Source organism: Gymnodraco acuticeps, unplaced genomic scaffold (assembly GCF_902827175.1).
Source record: "Gymnodraco acuticeps unplaced genomic scaffold, fGymAcu1.1, whole genome shotgun sequence".
Classification (NCBI taxonomy): Eukaryota; Metazoa; Chordata; class Actinopteri; order Perciformes; family Bathydraconidae; genus Gymnodraco; species Gymnodraco acuticeps.
This window is the reverse complement of record NW_022991537.1, coordinates 27,606-43,211: the sequence shown is the minus strand read 5'-3', so window position 1 is coordinate 43,211 and position 15,606 is coordinate 27,606. Positions and strand designations below refer to the sequence as shown.

Below are 15,606 nucleotides of genomic sequence, written 5' to 3'. Positions count from 1 at the left end.
GTGAATAACTAACAGTAACTGGACTTAGTGAATAACAAACAGTAACTGGACTTAGTGAATAACAAACAGTAACTGGACTTAGTGAATAACAACAGTAACTGGACTTAGTGAAAAAACAGTAACTGGACTTAGTGAATAAAAACAGTAACTGGACTTAGTGAATAACTAACAGTAACTGGACTTAGTGAATAACTAACAGTAACTGGACTTAGTGAATAACTAACAGTAACTGGACTTAGTGAATAACAAACAGTAACTGGACTTAGTGAATAACTAACAGTAACTGGACTTAGTGTAAATAACAAACAGTAACTGGACTTAGTGAATAATAACAGTAACTGGACTTAGTGAATAACAAACAGTAACTGGACTTAGTGAATAACAAACAGTAACTGGACTTAGTGAATAAAACTACAGTAACTGGACTTAGTGAATAACTAACAGTAACTGGACTTAGTGAATAACTAACAGTAACTGGACTTAGTGAAAAAAACAGTAACTGGACTTAGTGAATAACAAACAGTAACTGGAGTAGTGAATAACTAACAGTAACTGGACTTAGATATAATAAAACAGTAACTGGACTTAGTGAATAACTAACAGTAACTGGACTTAGTGAATAACTAACAGTAACTGGACTTAGTGAATAACTAACAGTAACTGGACTTAGTGAATAACTAACAGTAACTGGACTTAGTGAATAACAAACAGTAACTGGACTTAGTGAATAACTAACAGTAACTGGACTTAGTGAATAACTAACAGTAACTGGACTTAGTGAATAACAAACAGTAACTGGACTTAGTGAATAACTAACAGTAACTGGACTTAGTGAATAAAAAACAGTAACTGGACTTAGTGAATAACTAACAGTAACTGGACTTAGTGAATAACTAACAGTAACTGGACTTAGTGAATAACAAACAGTAACTGGACTTAGTGAATAACTAACAGTAACTGGACTTAGTAAATAACTAACAGTAACTGGACTTAGTGAATAACTAACAGTAACTGGACTTAGTGAATAACTAACAGTAACTGGACTTAGTGAATAACTAACAGTAACTGGACTTAGTGAATAACTAACAGTAACTGGACTTAGTGAATAACTAACAGTAACTGGACTTAGTGAATAACTAACAGTAACTGGACTTAGTGAATAACAAACAGTAACTGGACTTAGTGAATAACTAACAGTAACTGGACTTAGTGAATAACAAACAGTAACTGGACTTAGTGAATAACTAACAGTAACTGGACTTAGTGAATAACAAACAGTAACTGGACTTAGTGAATAACAAACAGTAACTGGACTTAGTGAATAACTAACAGTAACTGGACTTAGTGAATAACTAACAGTAACTGGACTTAGTGAATAACTAACAGTAACTGGACTTAGTGAATAACAGTAACTGGACTTAGTGAATAACTAACAGTAACTGGACTTAGTGAATAACTAACAGTAACTGGACTTAGTGAATAACAAACAGTAACTGGACTTAGTGAATAGAAAACTAACAGTAACTGGACTTAGTGAATAACAAACAGTAACTGGACTTAGTGAATAACAAACAGTAACTGGACTTAGTGAATAACTAACAGTAACTGGACTTAGTGAATAACTAACAGTAACTGGACTTAGTGAATAACTAACAGTAACTGGACTTAGTGAATAACTAACAGTAACTGGACTTAGTGAATAACTAACAGTAACTGGACTTAGTGAATAACTAACAGTAACTGGACTTAGTGAATAACTAACAGTAACTGGACTTAGTGAATAACTAACAGTAACTGGACTTAGTGAATAACTAACAGTAACTGGACTTAGTGAATAACAAACAGTAACTGGACTTAGTGAATAACTAACAGTAACTGGACTTAGTATAACTAACAGTAACTGGACTTAGTGAATAACTAACAGTAACTGGACTTAGTGAATAACTAACAGTAACTGGACTTAGTGAATAACAAACAGTAACTGGACTTAGTGAATAACTAACAGTAACTGGACTTAGTGAATAACTACAGTAACTGGACTTAGTGAATAACTAACAGTAACTGGACTTAGTGAATAACTAACAGTAACTGGACTTAGTGAATAACAAACAGTAACTGGACTTAGTGAATAACTAACAGTAACTGGACTTAGTGAATAACAAACAGTAACTGGACTTAGTGAATAACTAACAGTAACTGGACTTAGTGAATAACTAACAGTAACTGGACTTAGTGAATAACAAACAGTAACTGGACTTAGTGAATAACTAACAGTAACTGGACTTAGTAAATAACTAACAGTAACTGGACTTAGTGAATAACTAACAGTAACTGGACTTAGTGAATAACAAACAGTAACTGGACTTAGTGAATAACAAACAGTAACTGGACTTAGTGAATAACAAACAGTAACTGGACTTAGTGAATAACTAACAGTAACTGGACTTAGTGAATAACAAACAGTAACTGGACTTAGTGAATAACTAACAGTAACTGGACTTAGTGAATAACTAACAGTAACTGGACTTAGTAAATAACTAACAGTAACTGGACTTAGTGAATAACAAACAGTAACTGGACTTAGTGAATAACTAACAGTAACTGGACTTAGTGAATAACAAACAGTAACTGGACTTAGTGAATAACAAACAGTAACTGGACTTAGTGAATAACAAACAGTAACTGGACTTAGTGAATAACAAACAGTAACTGGACTTAGTAAATAACTAACAGTAACTGGACTTAGTGAATAACAAACAGTAACTGGACTTAGTGAATAACTAACAGTAACTGGACTTAGTGAATAACTAACAGTAACTGGACTTAGTAAATAAAACAGTAACTGGACTTAGTGAATAACTAACAGTAACTGGACTTAGTGAATAACAAACAGTAACTGGACTTAGTGAATAACAAACAGTAACTGGACTTAGTGAATAACAAACAGTAACTGGACTTAGTGAATAACAACAGTAACTGGACTTAGTGAATAACTAACAGTAACTGGACTTAGTGAATAACTAACAGTAACTGGACTTAGTGAATAACAAACAGTAACTGGACTTAGTGAATAACAAACAGTAACTGGACTTAGTGAATAACAAACAGTAACTGGACTTAGTGAATAACTAACAGTAACTGGACTTAGTGAATAACTAACAGTAACTGGACTTAGTGAATAACAAACAGTAACTGGACTTAGTGAAAACAAACAGTAACTGGACTTAGTGAATAACAAACAGTAACTGGACTTAGTGAATAACTAACAGTAACTGGACTTAGTGAATAACTAACAGTAACTGGACTTAGTGAATAACAAACAGTAACTGGACTTAGTGAATAACTAACAGTAACTGGACTTAGTGAATAACAAACAGTAACTGGACTTAGTGAATAACAAACAGTAACTGGACTTAGTGAATAACAAACAGTAACTGGACTTAGTGAATAACAAACAGTAACTGGACTTAGTAATAACAAACAGTAACTGGACTTAGTGAATAACAAACAGTAACTGGACTTAGTGAATAACTAACAGTAACTGGACTTAGTGAATAACTAACAGTAACTGGACTTAGTGAATAACTAACAGTAACTGGACTTAGTGAATAACAACAGTAACTGGACTTAGTGAATAACAAACAGTAACTGGACTTAGTGAATAAAACAGTAACTGGACTTAGTGAATAACAAACAGTAACTGGACTTAGTGAATAACAAACAGTAACTGGACTTAGTGAATAACAACAGTAACTGGACTTAGTGAATAACTAACAGTAACTGGACTTAGTGAATAACAAACAGTAACTGGACTTAGTAAATAACAAACAGTAACTGGACTTAGTGAATAACTAACAGTAACTGGACTTAGTGAATAACTAACAGTAACTGGACTTAGTGAATAACAAACAGTAACTGGACTTAGTGAATAACAAACAGTAACTGGACTTAGTGAATAACAAACAGTAACTGGACTTAGTGAATAAAACAGTAACTGGACTTGAATAACTAACAGTAACTGGACTTAGTGAATAACTAACAGTAACTGGACTTAGTAATAACTAACAGTAACTGGACTTAGTGAATAACAAACAGTAACTGGACTTAGTGAATAACAAACAGTAACTGGAGTAGAATAACTAACAGTAACTGGACTTAGTGAATAACTAACAGTAACTGGACTTAGTGAATAACTAACAGTAACTGGACTTAGTGAATAACAAACAGTAACTGGACTTAGTGAATAACTAACAGTAACTGGACTTAGTGAATAACTAACAGTAACTGGACTTAGTAAATAACAAACAGTAACTGGACTTAGTGAATAACAAACAGTAACTGGACTTAGTGAATAACAAACAGTAACTGGACTTAGTGAATAACAAACAGTAACTGGACTTAGTGAATAACAAACAGTAACTGGACTTAGTGAATAACAAACAGTAACTGGACTTAGTGAATAACAAACAGTAACTGGACTTAGTGAATAACTAACAGTAACTGGACTTAGTGAATAAAACAGTAACTGGACTTAGTGAATAACTAACAGTAACTGGACTTAGTGAATAACAAACAGTAACTGGACTTAGTGAATAACAAACAGTAACTGGACTTAGTGAATAACAAACAGTAACTGGACTTAGTGAATAACTAACAGTAACTGGACTTAGTGAATAACAAACAGTAACTGGACTTAGTGAATAACAAACAGTAACTGGACTTAGTGAATAACAAACAGTAACTGGACTTAGTGAATAACAAACAGTAACTGGACTTAGTGAATAACAAACAGTAACTGGACTTAGTGAATAACTAACAGTAACTGGACTTAGTGAATAACAACAGTAACTGGACTTAGTGAATAACTAACAGTAACTGGACTTAGTGAATAACAAACAGTAACTGGACTTAGTGAATAACAAACAGTAACTGGACTTAGTGAAAATAACAGTAACTGGACTTAGTGAATAAAACAGTAACTGGACTTAGTGAATAACTAACAGTAACTGGACTTAGTAAATAACAAACAGTAACTGGACTTAGTAAATAACAAACAGTAACTGGACTTAGTGAATAACAAACAGTAACTGGACTTAGTGAATAACTAACAGTAACTGGACTTAGTGAATAACAAACAGTAACTGGACTTAGTGAATAACTAACAGTAACTGGACTTAGTGAATAACAAACAGTAACTGGACTTAGTGAATAACTAACAGTAACTGGACTTAGTGAATAACAAACAGTAACTGGACTTAGTGAATAACAAACAGTAACTGGACTTAGTGAATAAAAACAGTAACTGGACTTAGTGAATAACAAACAGTAACTGGACTTAGTGAATAAAAACAGTAACTGGACTTAGTGAATAACTAACAGTAACTGGACTTAGTGAATAACAAACAGTAACTGGACTTAGTGAATAACAAACAGTAACTGGACTTAGTGAATAACTAACAGTAACTGGACTTAGTGAATAAAACAGTAACTGGACTTAGTGAATAACAAACAGTAACTGGACTTAGTGAATAACAAACAGTAACTGGACTTAGTGAATAACAAACAGTAACTGGACTTAGTGAATAACTAACAGTAACTGGACTTAGTGAATAACAAACAGTAACTGGACTTAGTGAATAACTAACAGTAACTGGACTTAGTGAATAACTAACAGTAACTGGACTTAGTGAATAACTAACAGTAACTGGACTTAGTGAATAACAAACAGTAACTGGACTTAGTGAATAACTAACAGTAACTGGACTTAGTGAATAACTAACAGTAACTGGACTTAGTGAATAACTAACAGTAACTGGACTTAGTGAATAACAAACAGTAACTGGACTTAGTGAATAACTAACAGTAACTGGACTTAGTGAATAACAAACAGTAACTGGACTTAGTGAATAACTAACAGTAACTGGACTTAGTGAATAACTAACAGTAACTGGACTTAGTGAATAACAAACAGTAACTGGACTTAGTGAATAACTAACAGTAACTGGACTTAGTGAATAAAACAGTAACTGGACTTAGTGAATAACTAACAGTAACTGGACTTAGTGAATAACAAACAGTAACTGGACTTAGTGAATAACTAACAGTAACTGGACTTAGTGAATAACTAACAGTAACTGGACTTAGTGAATAACAACAGTAACTGGACTTAGTGAATAACTAACAGTAACTGGACTTAGTGAATAACAAACAGTAACTGGACTTAGTGAATAACTAACAGTAACTGGACTTAGTGAATAACAAACAGTAACTGGACTTAGTGAATAACTAACAGTAACTGGACTTAGAATAACTAACAGTAACTGGACTTAGTGAATAACAAACAGTAACTGGACTTAGTGCATAACTAACAGTAACTGGACTTACTTAGTGAATAACTAACAGTAACTGGACTTAGTGAATAACTAACAGTAACTGGACTTAGTGAATAACTAACAGTAACTGGACTTAGTGAATAACTAACAGTAACTGGACTTAGTGAATAACAAACAGTAACTGGACTTAGTGAATAACTAACAGTAACTGGACTTAGTGAATAACTAACAGTAACTGGACTTAGTGAATAACTAACAGTAACTGGACTTAGTGAATAACTAACAGTAACTGGACTTAGTGAATAACTAACAGTAACTGGACTTAGTGAATAACTAACAGTAACTGGACTTAGTGAATAACAAACAGTAACTGGACTTAGTGAATAACTAACAGTAACTGGACTTAGTGAATAACAAACAGTAACTGGACTTAGTGAATAACTAACAGTAACTGGACTTAGTGAATAACAAACAGTAACTGGACTTAGTGAATAACTAACAGTAACTGGACTTAGTGAATAACTAACAGTAACTGGACTTAGTGAATAACTAACAGTAACTGGACTTAGTGAATAACTAACAGTAACTGGACTTAGTAAATAACTAACAGTAACTGGACTTAGTGAATAACTAACAGTAACTGGACTTAGTAAATAACTAACAGTAACTGGACTTAGTGAATAACTAACAGTAACTGGACTTAGTGAATAACTAACAGTAACTGGACTTAGTGAATAACTAACAGTAACTGGACTTAGTGAATAACAAACAGTAACTGGACTTAGTGAATAACTAACAGTAACTGGACTTAGTGAATAACTAAACAGTAACTGGACTTAGTGAATAACTAACAGTAACTGGACTTAGTGAATAACTAACAGTAACTGGACTCGCCAAAATCGACAGCAAAAAACTCTGTTTACTGAAATGACACGTAAATCCAGTGCGCAACAGCGCATTGCGCAACACTTTACTCGCTGTCGTCCACGATAACGTCCACCTTTCCAGATGTTTGGTTAGCATTGAGGAACACCAACGCATCGACATGTGAGGGAAGGAGGCTTGACCGCTTTCGAGTGACAGCGTTGCCTGCCAGGGAAAAAACCCTCTCACTCGGGGTGGCTGGAATAGCTCCTCGAAAGCTTGGCTAAACGGGGGACGCGGTGCACGTTTTCTGCCCACCACTCCAGTGGGTTATCCATTGTGGGGATATGCGGTGTCCGCTGGCAGTAAACCCTAGCTCATCATCCGCATCACTGTAGACCCGTTTTTTCTTGCTGCTCGTCTGCCTCTGTCCTGTGCTGACGCCGGTCCGTTGCTCACTGGTGCTAGCATTACTGCTAGGGCTAGCTGTCGGCAGCGGGTGTCTCATCTTCAGATGGTTGCGCCTAGCAGATGTATTTTTGTTGTACTTCAGTACAGCTGTACACAACTGACACTTCACTGTGGAGTTGGTTACATCTTTGTTGAAGTACTGCCATACATAAGAATGTCGGACGTGTTTTGAAGCATTTTGCAGCACCTCGTTTACCTCCATTTTTTTCACGACTAGTTGACTAGGGCCTACAGCGCCGACTAGTGGTAAAGGTAGTCGACTAGTCGATTAGTTGGTGAAACCCCTAATACACACACACACACACTAGGCTCTGACAGGGTGAGACATACACACTGACAGTTACACACACATTTACACACACACATTCACATTTACACACACACATTCACATTCACTCACACTGGGCCCAGCCAGGGTGAGACACACACACACTTAAACACTGAGTGTGTGTGTGCAGGTGCGGGACCTGTTCGTGATGGCCAGGAAGAACGCGCCCTGCATCCTCTTCATCGACGAGATTGACGCCGTCGGGCGGAAACGAGGAAGAGGAAGCTTTGGAGGACAGAGTGAGCAGGAAAACACTCTCAACCAGCTGCTGGTGGAGATGGACGGTGAGATGCCCTGATGCATCATGAGAAACATCTGGGGGAGATCTCACTCCTCTCTGTATCTCAGGAGATCTCACTCCTCTCTGTATCTCAGGAGGTCTCACTCCTCTCTTTATCACTCCTCTCAGGAGGTCTCACTCCTCTCTGTATCTCACTCCTCTCTGGAGGTCTCACTCCTCTCTGTATCTCTCACTCCTCTCTGTATCTCACTCCTCTCTGAAGGTCTCACTCCTTTCTGGAGGTCTCACTCCTCTCTGGGGGTCTCACTCCTCTCTGTATCTCACTCCTCTCTGGAGGTCTCACTCCTCTCACTCCTCTCTGGAGGTCTCATTCTTCTCTAGAGGTCTCACTCCTCTCTGGAGGTTTCACTCCTCTCTAGAGGTCTCACTCCTCTCTGGAGGTCTCACTCCTCTTTGGAGGTCTCACTCCTCTCTATAGCTCACTCCTCTCACTACTCTCTGTATCTCACTCCTATCACTCCTCTCTGGAGGTCTCACTCCTCTCTGGATGTCTCACTCCTCTGTGTATCTCACTCCTCTCTGTATATCACTCTTCTCTGGAGGTCTCACTCCTCTCTGGAGGTCTCACTCCTCTCACTCCTCTCTGTATCTCACTCCTCTCTGGAGGTCTCACTCCTCTCTTTATCTCACTCCTCTCACTCCTCTCTGTATCTCACTCCTCTCACTCCTCTCTGGAGGTCTCACTCCTCTCACTCCTCTCTGTATCTCACTCCTCTCTGGAGGTCTCACTCCTCTCACTCCTCTCTGTATCTCACTCCTCTCTGGAGGTCTCACTCCTCTCACTCCTCTCTGTATCTCACTCCTCTCTGGAGGTCTCACTCATCTCACTCCTCTCTGTATCTCGCTCCTCTCTGGAGGTCTCACTCCTCTCAATCCTCTCTGGAGGTCTCACTCCTCTCTGTATCTCACTCCTCTCAATCCTCTCTGTATCTCACTCCTCTCACTACTCTCTGTATCTCACTCCTCTCACTACTCTCTGTATCTCAGGGTTCAACACCTCCACTAACGTGGTCGTTCTAGCCGGTACGAACAGGCCGGACATCCTGGACCCGGCACTGATGAGGCCCGGCCGCTTCGACCGGCAGATCTACATCGGTGAGGAGTAGGAGGAGGCAGAGGGAGAGGAGGAGGGGAGGGCGAGAGGGAGGAAGAGGAGGAGGAAGGAGGAGAGGGATTAGAAACATAGTTATACAAGGGTGTGGTTATTTTATCTGTTTAACTCCAACAACAATAACGTGTGTGTGTGTGTGTGTGTGTGTGTGTGTGGTGTGTGTGTGTGTGTGTGTGTGTGTGTGTGTGAGTGTGTGTGTGTGTGTGTGGTGTGTGTGTGTGTGTGTGTGTGTGTGTGTGTGTGGTGTGTTGTGTGTGTGTGTGTGTGTGTGTGTGTGTGTGTGTGTGTGTGTGTGTCAGGTCATCCCGACATTAAAGGCCGGGCGTCGATCTTTAAGGTCCACCTGCGTCCACTGAAGCTGCAGCTGGACCTGGACCGAGAGGCGCTGGCTAGAAAGATGGCCGCCCTCACACCTGGCTTCTCAGGTAAGCCTTCATTAGTGTGTGTGTGTGTGTCTGTCTGTGTTGAGGTGTTTCCATCCTCTCACTGGAGCTCAGATCTGTACAGAATAGTTGTGTATTAAATATATTATAATATTTAATAATGCACATGTAATATAAAGAACAGGGGACCGGTACACTGCCCTGTGGAACTCCAGCTCCCATGATGCTTCACTCTGAATGCGTCACATAATTAAACCCATGTAAATAAACCAGGCCATTCATCAGTAATTCATCTGTGTGTATGTGTGTCTCTTCTCTGTCTCGCAGGCGCAGACATCGCTAACGTGTGCAACGAGGCGGCGCTGATCGCTGCTCGCCACCTGGCGGATGCCATCAACGAGAAGCACTTTGAGCAGGCGATCGAGAGAGTGATCGGGGGTGAGACGTCACATCATCATTAATAATACACTGATAATATCCTGCTGCTTCCTCTGACTGTGTGTGTGTGTGTGTGTGTGTGTGTGTGTGTGTGTGTGTGTGTGTGTGTGGTGTGTGTGTGTGTGTGTGGTGTGTGTGTGTGTGTGTGTGTGTGTGTTGTGTGTGTGTGTGTGGTGTGTGTGTGTGTGTGTGTGTGTGTGTGTGTGTGTGTGTGTGTGTGTGTGTGTGTGTGTGTGTGTGTGTGTGTGTAGGTCTGGAGAAGAAGACCCAGGTGCTGCAGCCGGAGGAGAAGAAGACAGTGGCCTATCACGAGGCGGGACACGCTGTCGCCGGGTGGTTCCTGGAGCACGCCGACCCTCTCATCAAGGTCACTTCCTGTCCCACTGTCTCACTTCCTGTCTCACTTCTTGCAGTGGAGAGATTTCAATGATGGTGGCCATGTCTCTGTCCTCTTGCCTTCGACTCCTAACCCCCTAACCCCCTAACCCCCTAACCCCCCCCCCACTCTTCCAACTAGCTCAGCACTTTTTACTTGTGTTCTTATGTTCTTCTTGACTTGCTTGTGAAGCGCTTCAGCACCAGGAAAAGCCCTACAGTGTAGTGTGTGCAATCGCGAAGGTTCAATAGGGGAAGTGCATTATGTGTGAATAGGTATGGACGCAATAGGGTTATGTGCAATTTGACGGACACTATGCATAGGTGCTGTACCTGTGTGTTGTCTCTTTGCTGTGTCTGCTCTGTGACTGATTGACCTGAATGTTTTATGCGTATTATCTCGTTGCCCAAGACACATTTCTGCTGAGGGAGACAATAAAGCTTTATCTTATCTTATATAAATAACATGTATTATGATTGACGGCTTTATGTCCCGCCCCCAGGTGTCCATCATCCCTCGGGGGAGGGGCCTGGGCTATGCTCAGTACCTGCCCAGAGAGCAGTACCTGTACACCGCGGAGCAGCTGATGGACAGGATGTGCATGTCCCTGGGAGGAAGAGTCGCTGAGGAGCTCTTCTTCAAACGCATCACAACGGGAGCTCAGGACGACCTGAGGAAGGTCACTCAGAGCGCCTACGCTCAGGTACACACACACACACACACACACACACAGCGCCTACGCTCAGGTACACACACACACACACACACACACAGCGCCTACGCTCAGGTACACACACACACACACACACACACACAGCGCCTACGCTCAGGTACACACACACACACACACACACACAGCGCCTACGCTCAGGTACACACACACACACACACACACAGCGCCTACGCTCAGGTACACACACACACACACACACACACACAGCGCCTACGCTCAGGTACACACACACACACACACACACACAGCGCCTACGCTCAGGTACACACACCACACACACACACACACAGCGCCTACGCTCAGGTACACACACACACACACACACACCAGCGCCTACGCTCAGGTACACACACACACACACACACACACAGCGCCTACGCTCAGGTACACACACACACACAGCGCCTACGCTCAGGTACACACACACACACAGCGCCTACGCTCAGGTACACACACACACACACACACACACACAGCGCCTACGCTCAGGCACACACACACACACACACACACACAGCGCCTACGCTCAGATACACACACACACACACACACACAGCGCCTACGCTCAGGTACACACACACACAAGCGCCTACGCTCAGGTACACACACACACAGCGCCTACGCTAAGGTACACACACACACAGCGCCTACGCTCAGGTACACACACACACAGCGCCTACGCTCAGGTACACACACACACACACACACACAGCGCCTACGCTCAGATACACACACACACACACACACAGCGCCTACGCTCAGGTACACACACACACAGCGCCTACGCTCAGGTACACACACACACACACACACAGCGCCTACGCTCAGGTACACACACACACACACACACAGCGCCTACGCTCAGGTACACACACACACACACACACACACACAGTGCCTACGCTCAGGTACACACACACACACACACAGCACCTACGCTCAGGTACACACACACACACACACACACACAGCACCTATGCTCAGGTACACACACACACACACACAGCACCTACGCTCAGGTACACACACACACACACACACACACACAGCACCTACGCTCAGGTACACACACACACACACACACACACACACACACACACAGCACCTACGCTCAGGTACACACACACCTCCACCATTTTTTAAGACATTTTGAACCGATTTAAAAATTCCTGAATTAAGTGTGTGTGTCTCTCTGTGTGTGTGTGTGTGTGTGTCTGTGTCTGTGTGTGTCTCTGTGTGTCTCTCTGTGTGTGTCTCTGTGTGTCTCTGTGTGTCTCAGATTGTGCAGTTTGGGATGAACTCTAAGGTGGGCCAGGTGTCCTTCGACCTCCCGCGGCAGGGAGAGATGGTTCTGGAGAAGCCGTACAGCGAGGCCACGGCGCGGCTGATCGACAGCGAGGTGCGCGCTCTGATCAGCACGGCCCACCTGAGGACCCTCAGCCTGCTGGAGGGGAGGCGGGGGGAGGTGGAGAAGGTACTGTGTGTGTGTGACCCTACCTGCAGTGTGTGTGTGTGTGTGTGTGTGTGGTGTGTTTGATGTGTGGTGTGTTGTGGTGTGTGTGTCGTGTGTGTGTGTGTGTGTGTGTGTGTGTGTGTGTGTGTGTGTGTGTGTGTGTGTGTGTGTGTGTGTGTGTGTGTGTGTGTGTGTGTGTGTGTGTGTGTGTGTGTGTGTGTGTGTGTGTGTGTGTGTGTGTACATTACATATACACATATACTTTCAGACCTCCAGACCAAAGTGCTGTAGAGTCAAACAGAAACCCCTCAGCTCACACACCCTGAGACAATACAGGCTGCACATCGTCCCTCACACACACACACACACACACACACACACACACACACACACACACACACACACACACACACACACACACACACACACACATATATACAGTGTGTATGTGTTTGTATTTATCTGTAGTCTGCCTCAGTGTAACTCCCCCCCCCTCCACCAGGTGGCACTGATGCTGCTGGTGGAGGGGGTCTGTTAGTTGTATATAGTGTATATGTATACACATATATAAACAGTGTGTATATATATGTGTAGTTTGCCTCAGTGTAACTTCCCCCCCCCCTCCACCAGGTGGCGCTGATGCTGCTGGAGAAGGAGGTTATAGATAAGAGCGACATGGTGGAGCTGCTGGGGAAACGGCCGTTCTCCGAGAAGTCGACGTACGAGGAATTTGTGGAGGGGACAGGGGGGGAGGAGGAGGACACCTCGCTGCCCCCAGGCCTGAAGGACTGGAACCGGGAGAGGGGAGGCGAGGAGGAGAGCCCCGAGGACCAGGTGGCCCGCAAGATCTCAGGGGGGATGCCCTTCTGAGGACAGGAAGTGGAGGAGAGCAGCTTCCTGTCTGAGTCTCACACACAGAGGGATGCCCTTCTGAAGACAGGGAGACAGACAGGAGACAGGAAGACACAGAGAGACTCAGACAGGAAGCTGCTGTGCTCCACTTCCTGTCAGAGAGACTCATGTGAATATGTGAAACGCTGAGTGAGAGACATGAATAAAGCTGAGAACCACAGACTCTGAGGAACCTGTTCATACTGGATCTCATTTCAAACCAACCAATCGCAGTCCTTCATTCAGCTGCCTATGTTCTTAAAGAGGCCCTACTCGCTTCCCTGTAGTTCTATTGGTTTTTCCGTAGTGACATCACTATGGAACACTTGAGCTCCTATTGGCTAGCGCTCCAACACATTGTGCGGGATAGGCTAATAAGGGGAGGGACATCTCTCAGTGGTTGACCAATCACAACAGAGCTGCAGTTCACTGTGTGTCTCTATGGTGGTACAGAGACACAGTGATGTTAACGTGTAATCAATGAATACCGTGTGTATGTGTGTGATCAATAATCAGTGATTAAAAACTTTATTTAAAACAATGGCTCTCTTAATTACAGCTGATCCTTTAACTCTTTCATTCATTGTTAAATATGTTGTTGTTGATGTATTCATCTAAAATGTGGTCCACGGACCACTGGTGGTCCGTGAGCGCCCCCTAGTGGTTTGTGAGTATATTGGTAACATTTCACATTTGAAATAAATAAATGTAAGTTTTCCGCACTCTCGCGGGAATATCTCCGCAATGGAGCGAGCTTAAGTTTCACTTTCTATTGCATGATATAGCCCAGGGCAACACCTTCGTCACACATGTTGCCACCTGTTTGTACCATTTTCAGGCAATTTGTAACCTCTTATAGAAAAACTATGTGTTTTGGGATATTTGTGGAGTTAGGTGGTCCGCGAGTGTTTTTTTATTGGTTAAGTGGTCCTTGGTATGAAAACGTTTGAGAAACACTGATCTAATCGATATTCCAACCCAGTCTCACATCTAAACGTGTAATAACTACGTTGGTCCACAACGTAGGACGTAGTATTTCTACCAAAAGGCCTCTGAAATTGTAAGATCCCTACGTTTTTGTTCACCATTCATTCCAATGGCTGGCGTCTATGTCACGTGATCTTCAACTTTCTCCTTGCAGAAAAAAAAAACATGGCCGAACTTCGTTTTATTCTCAGTGTAAAATGCCTATTTTAAAGTTAGTTTGGCCATTAAAATGCGTTTTGATGTCATTTGATGCGAGAAATGTGAGTTGTTATTTCAGATGATGTGTGCAGTGGATGTACATGATCTTTAGTTTGCTAGTTATTACGAAGATTACTTCAGGAAATTGTGTCTATACAACGTTTTCATTGTTACCAAGGTGGTTGCTAGGGATGCTGCTATCGATATTATTTCTGTTATGTTGTGTAACAGTTTAATGGTGTAATCTTTATTGCTACCCCCTTCCCCATCAATGTATAGTGTTGGTCCACAGCGCAAACGTATTAGTTTAACAAAATCCGCATCTAAAATTGTGGCATAGATACGTTATTTTCCCCTGTGCAATTCTCCATTTACTCAACAATAACACATACTTATCCTTGTGTTTATGTATTTGTTTGATTAATAAACACAAGTTGGAGTCCGTCAGGACCGAGTGTCGGAGCAGCTCATTTGCTTTACAGAATATTACACCGGGAAGTAAGTATTCTCTCCGCTTCGCTTGACAAACCCCGTGATAGTCCTCAAGCTCTATGATCGGAGAGTGTGCAGAGCGTCGAACAGCACTTGAAATGGGATGGAACCACGGGAGACTATCTAAAACTGGATTTGAACGGGTCCACCGCGTCCCCCCCGCCCCCCAGGTTGGGAACCACTGCTCTATGGCACTCCTCTACTGGGAGTTGTAGTTTTAAAAGACGTTTTCGTATTTCCATAGTAAG

The 15,606-nt window shown here is 42.2% G+C and overlaps 1 protein-coding gene across 1 annotated transcript; it reads left to right on the top strand.

The window, feature by feature from the left end:
* The first annotated feature begins 8,043 nt into the window (after positions 1 to 8,043).
* On the top strand, positions 8,044 to 14,219 carry LOC117533427 (AFG3-like protein 2). The gene is made up of 8 exons (XM_034197154.1): positions 8,044 to 8,279; positions 9,284 to 9,391; positions 9,707 to 9,832; positions 10,118 to 10,228; positions 10,480 to 10,595; positions 11,107 to 11,307; positions 12,617 to 12,811; positions 13,421 to 14,219. Exons 1-8 carry the CDS (start codon positions 8,144 to 8,146, stop codon positions 13,658 to 13,660), a joined length of 1,233 nt encoding a protein of 410 aa, XP_034053045.1. The 5' UTR covers positions 8,044 to 8,143; the 3' UTR covers positions 13,661 to 14,219.
* The last annotated feature ends 1,387 nt before the right edge of the window (positions 14,220 to 15,606 follow it).

Coding starts and splice junctions, on each gene's coding strand:
- LOC117533427 (XM_034197154.1), top strand. CDS start 8,144: ATGGCCAGGAAGAACGCGCCCTGCATCCTCTTCATCGACGAGATTGAC. Junction 9,833..10,117: donor CCTCACACCTGGCTTCTCAG/GTAAGCCTTCAT, acceptor TCTGTCTCGCAG/GCGCAGACATCGCTAACGTG. Junction 11,308..12,616: donor CTCAGAGCGCCTACGCTCAG/GTACACACACAC, acceptor TGTGTGTCTCAG/ATTGTGCAGTTTGGGATGAA.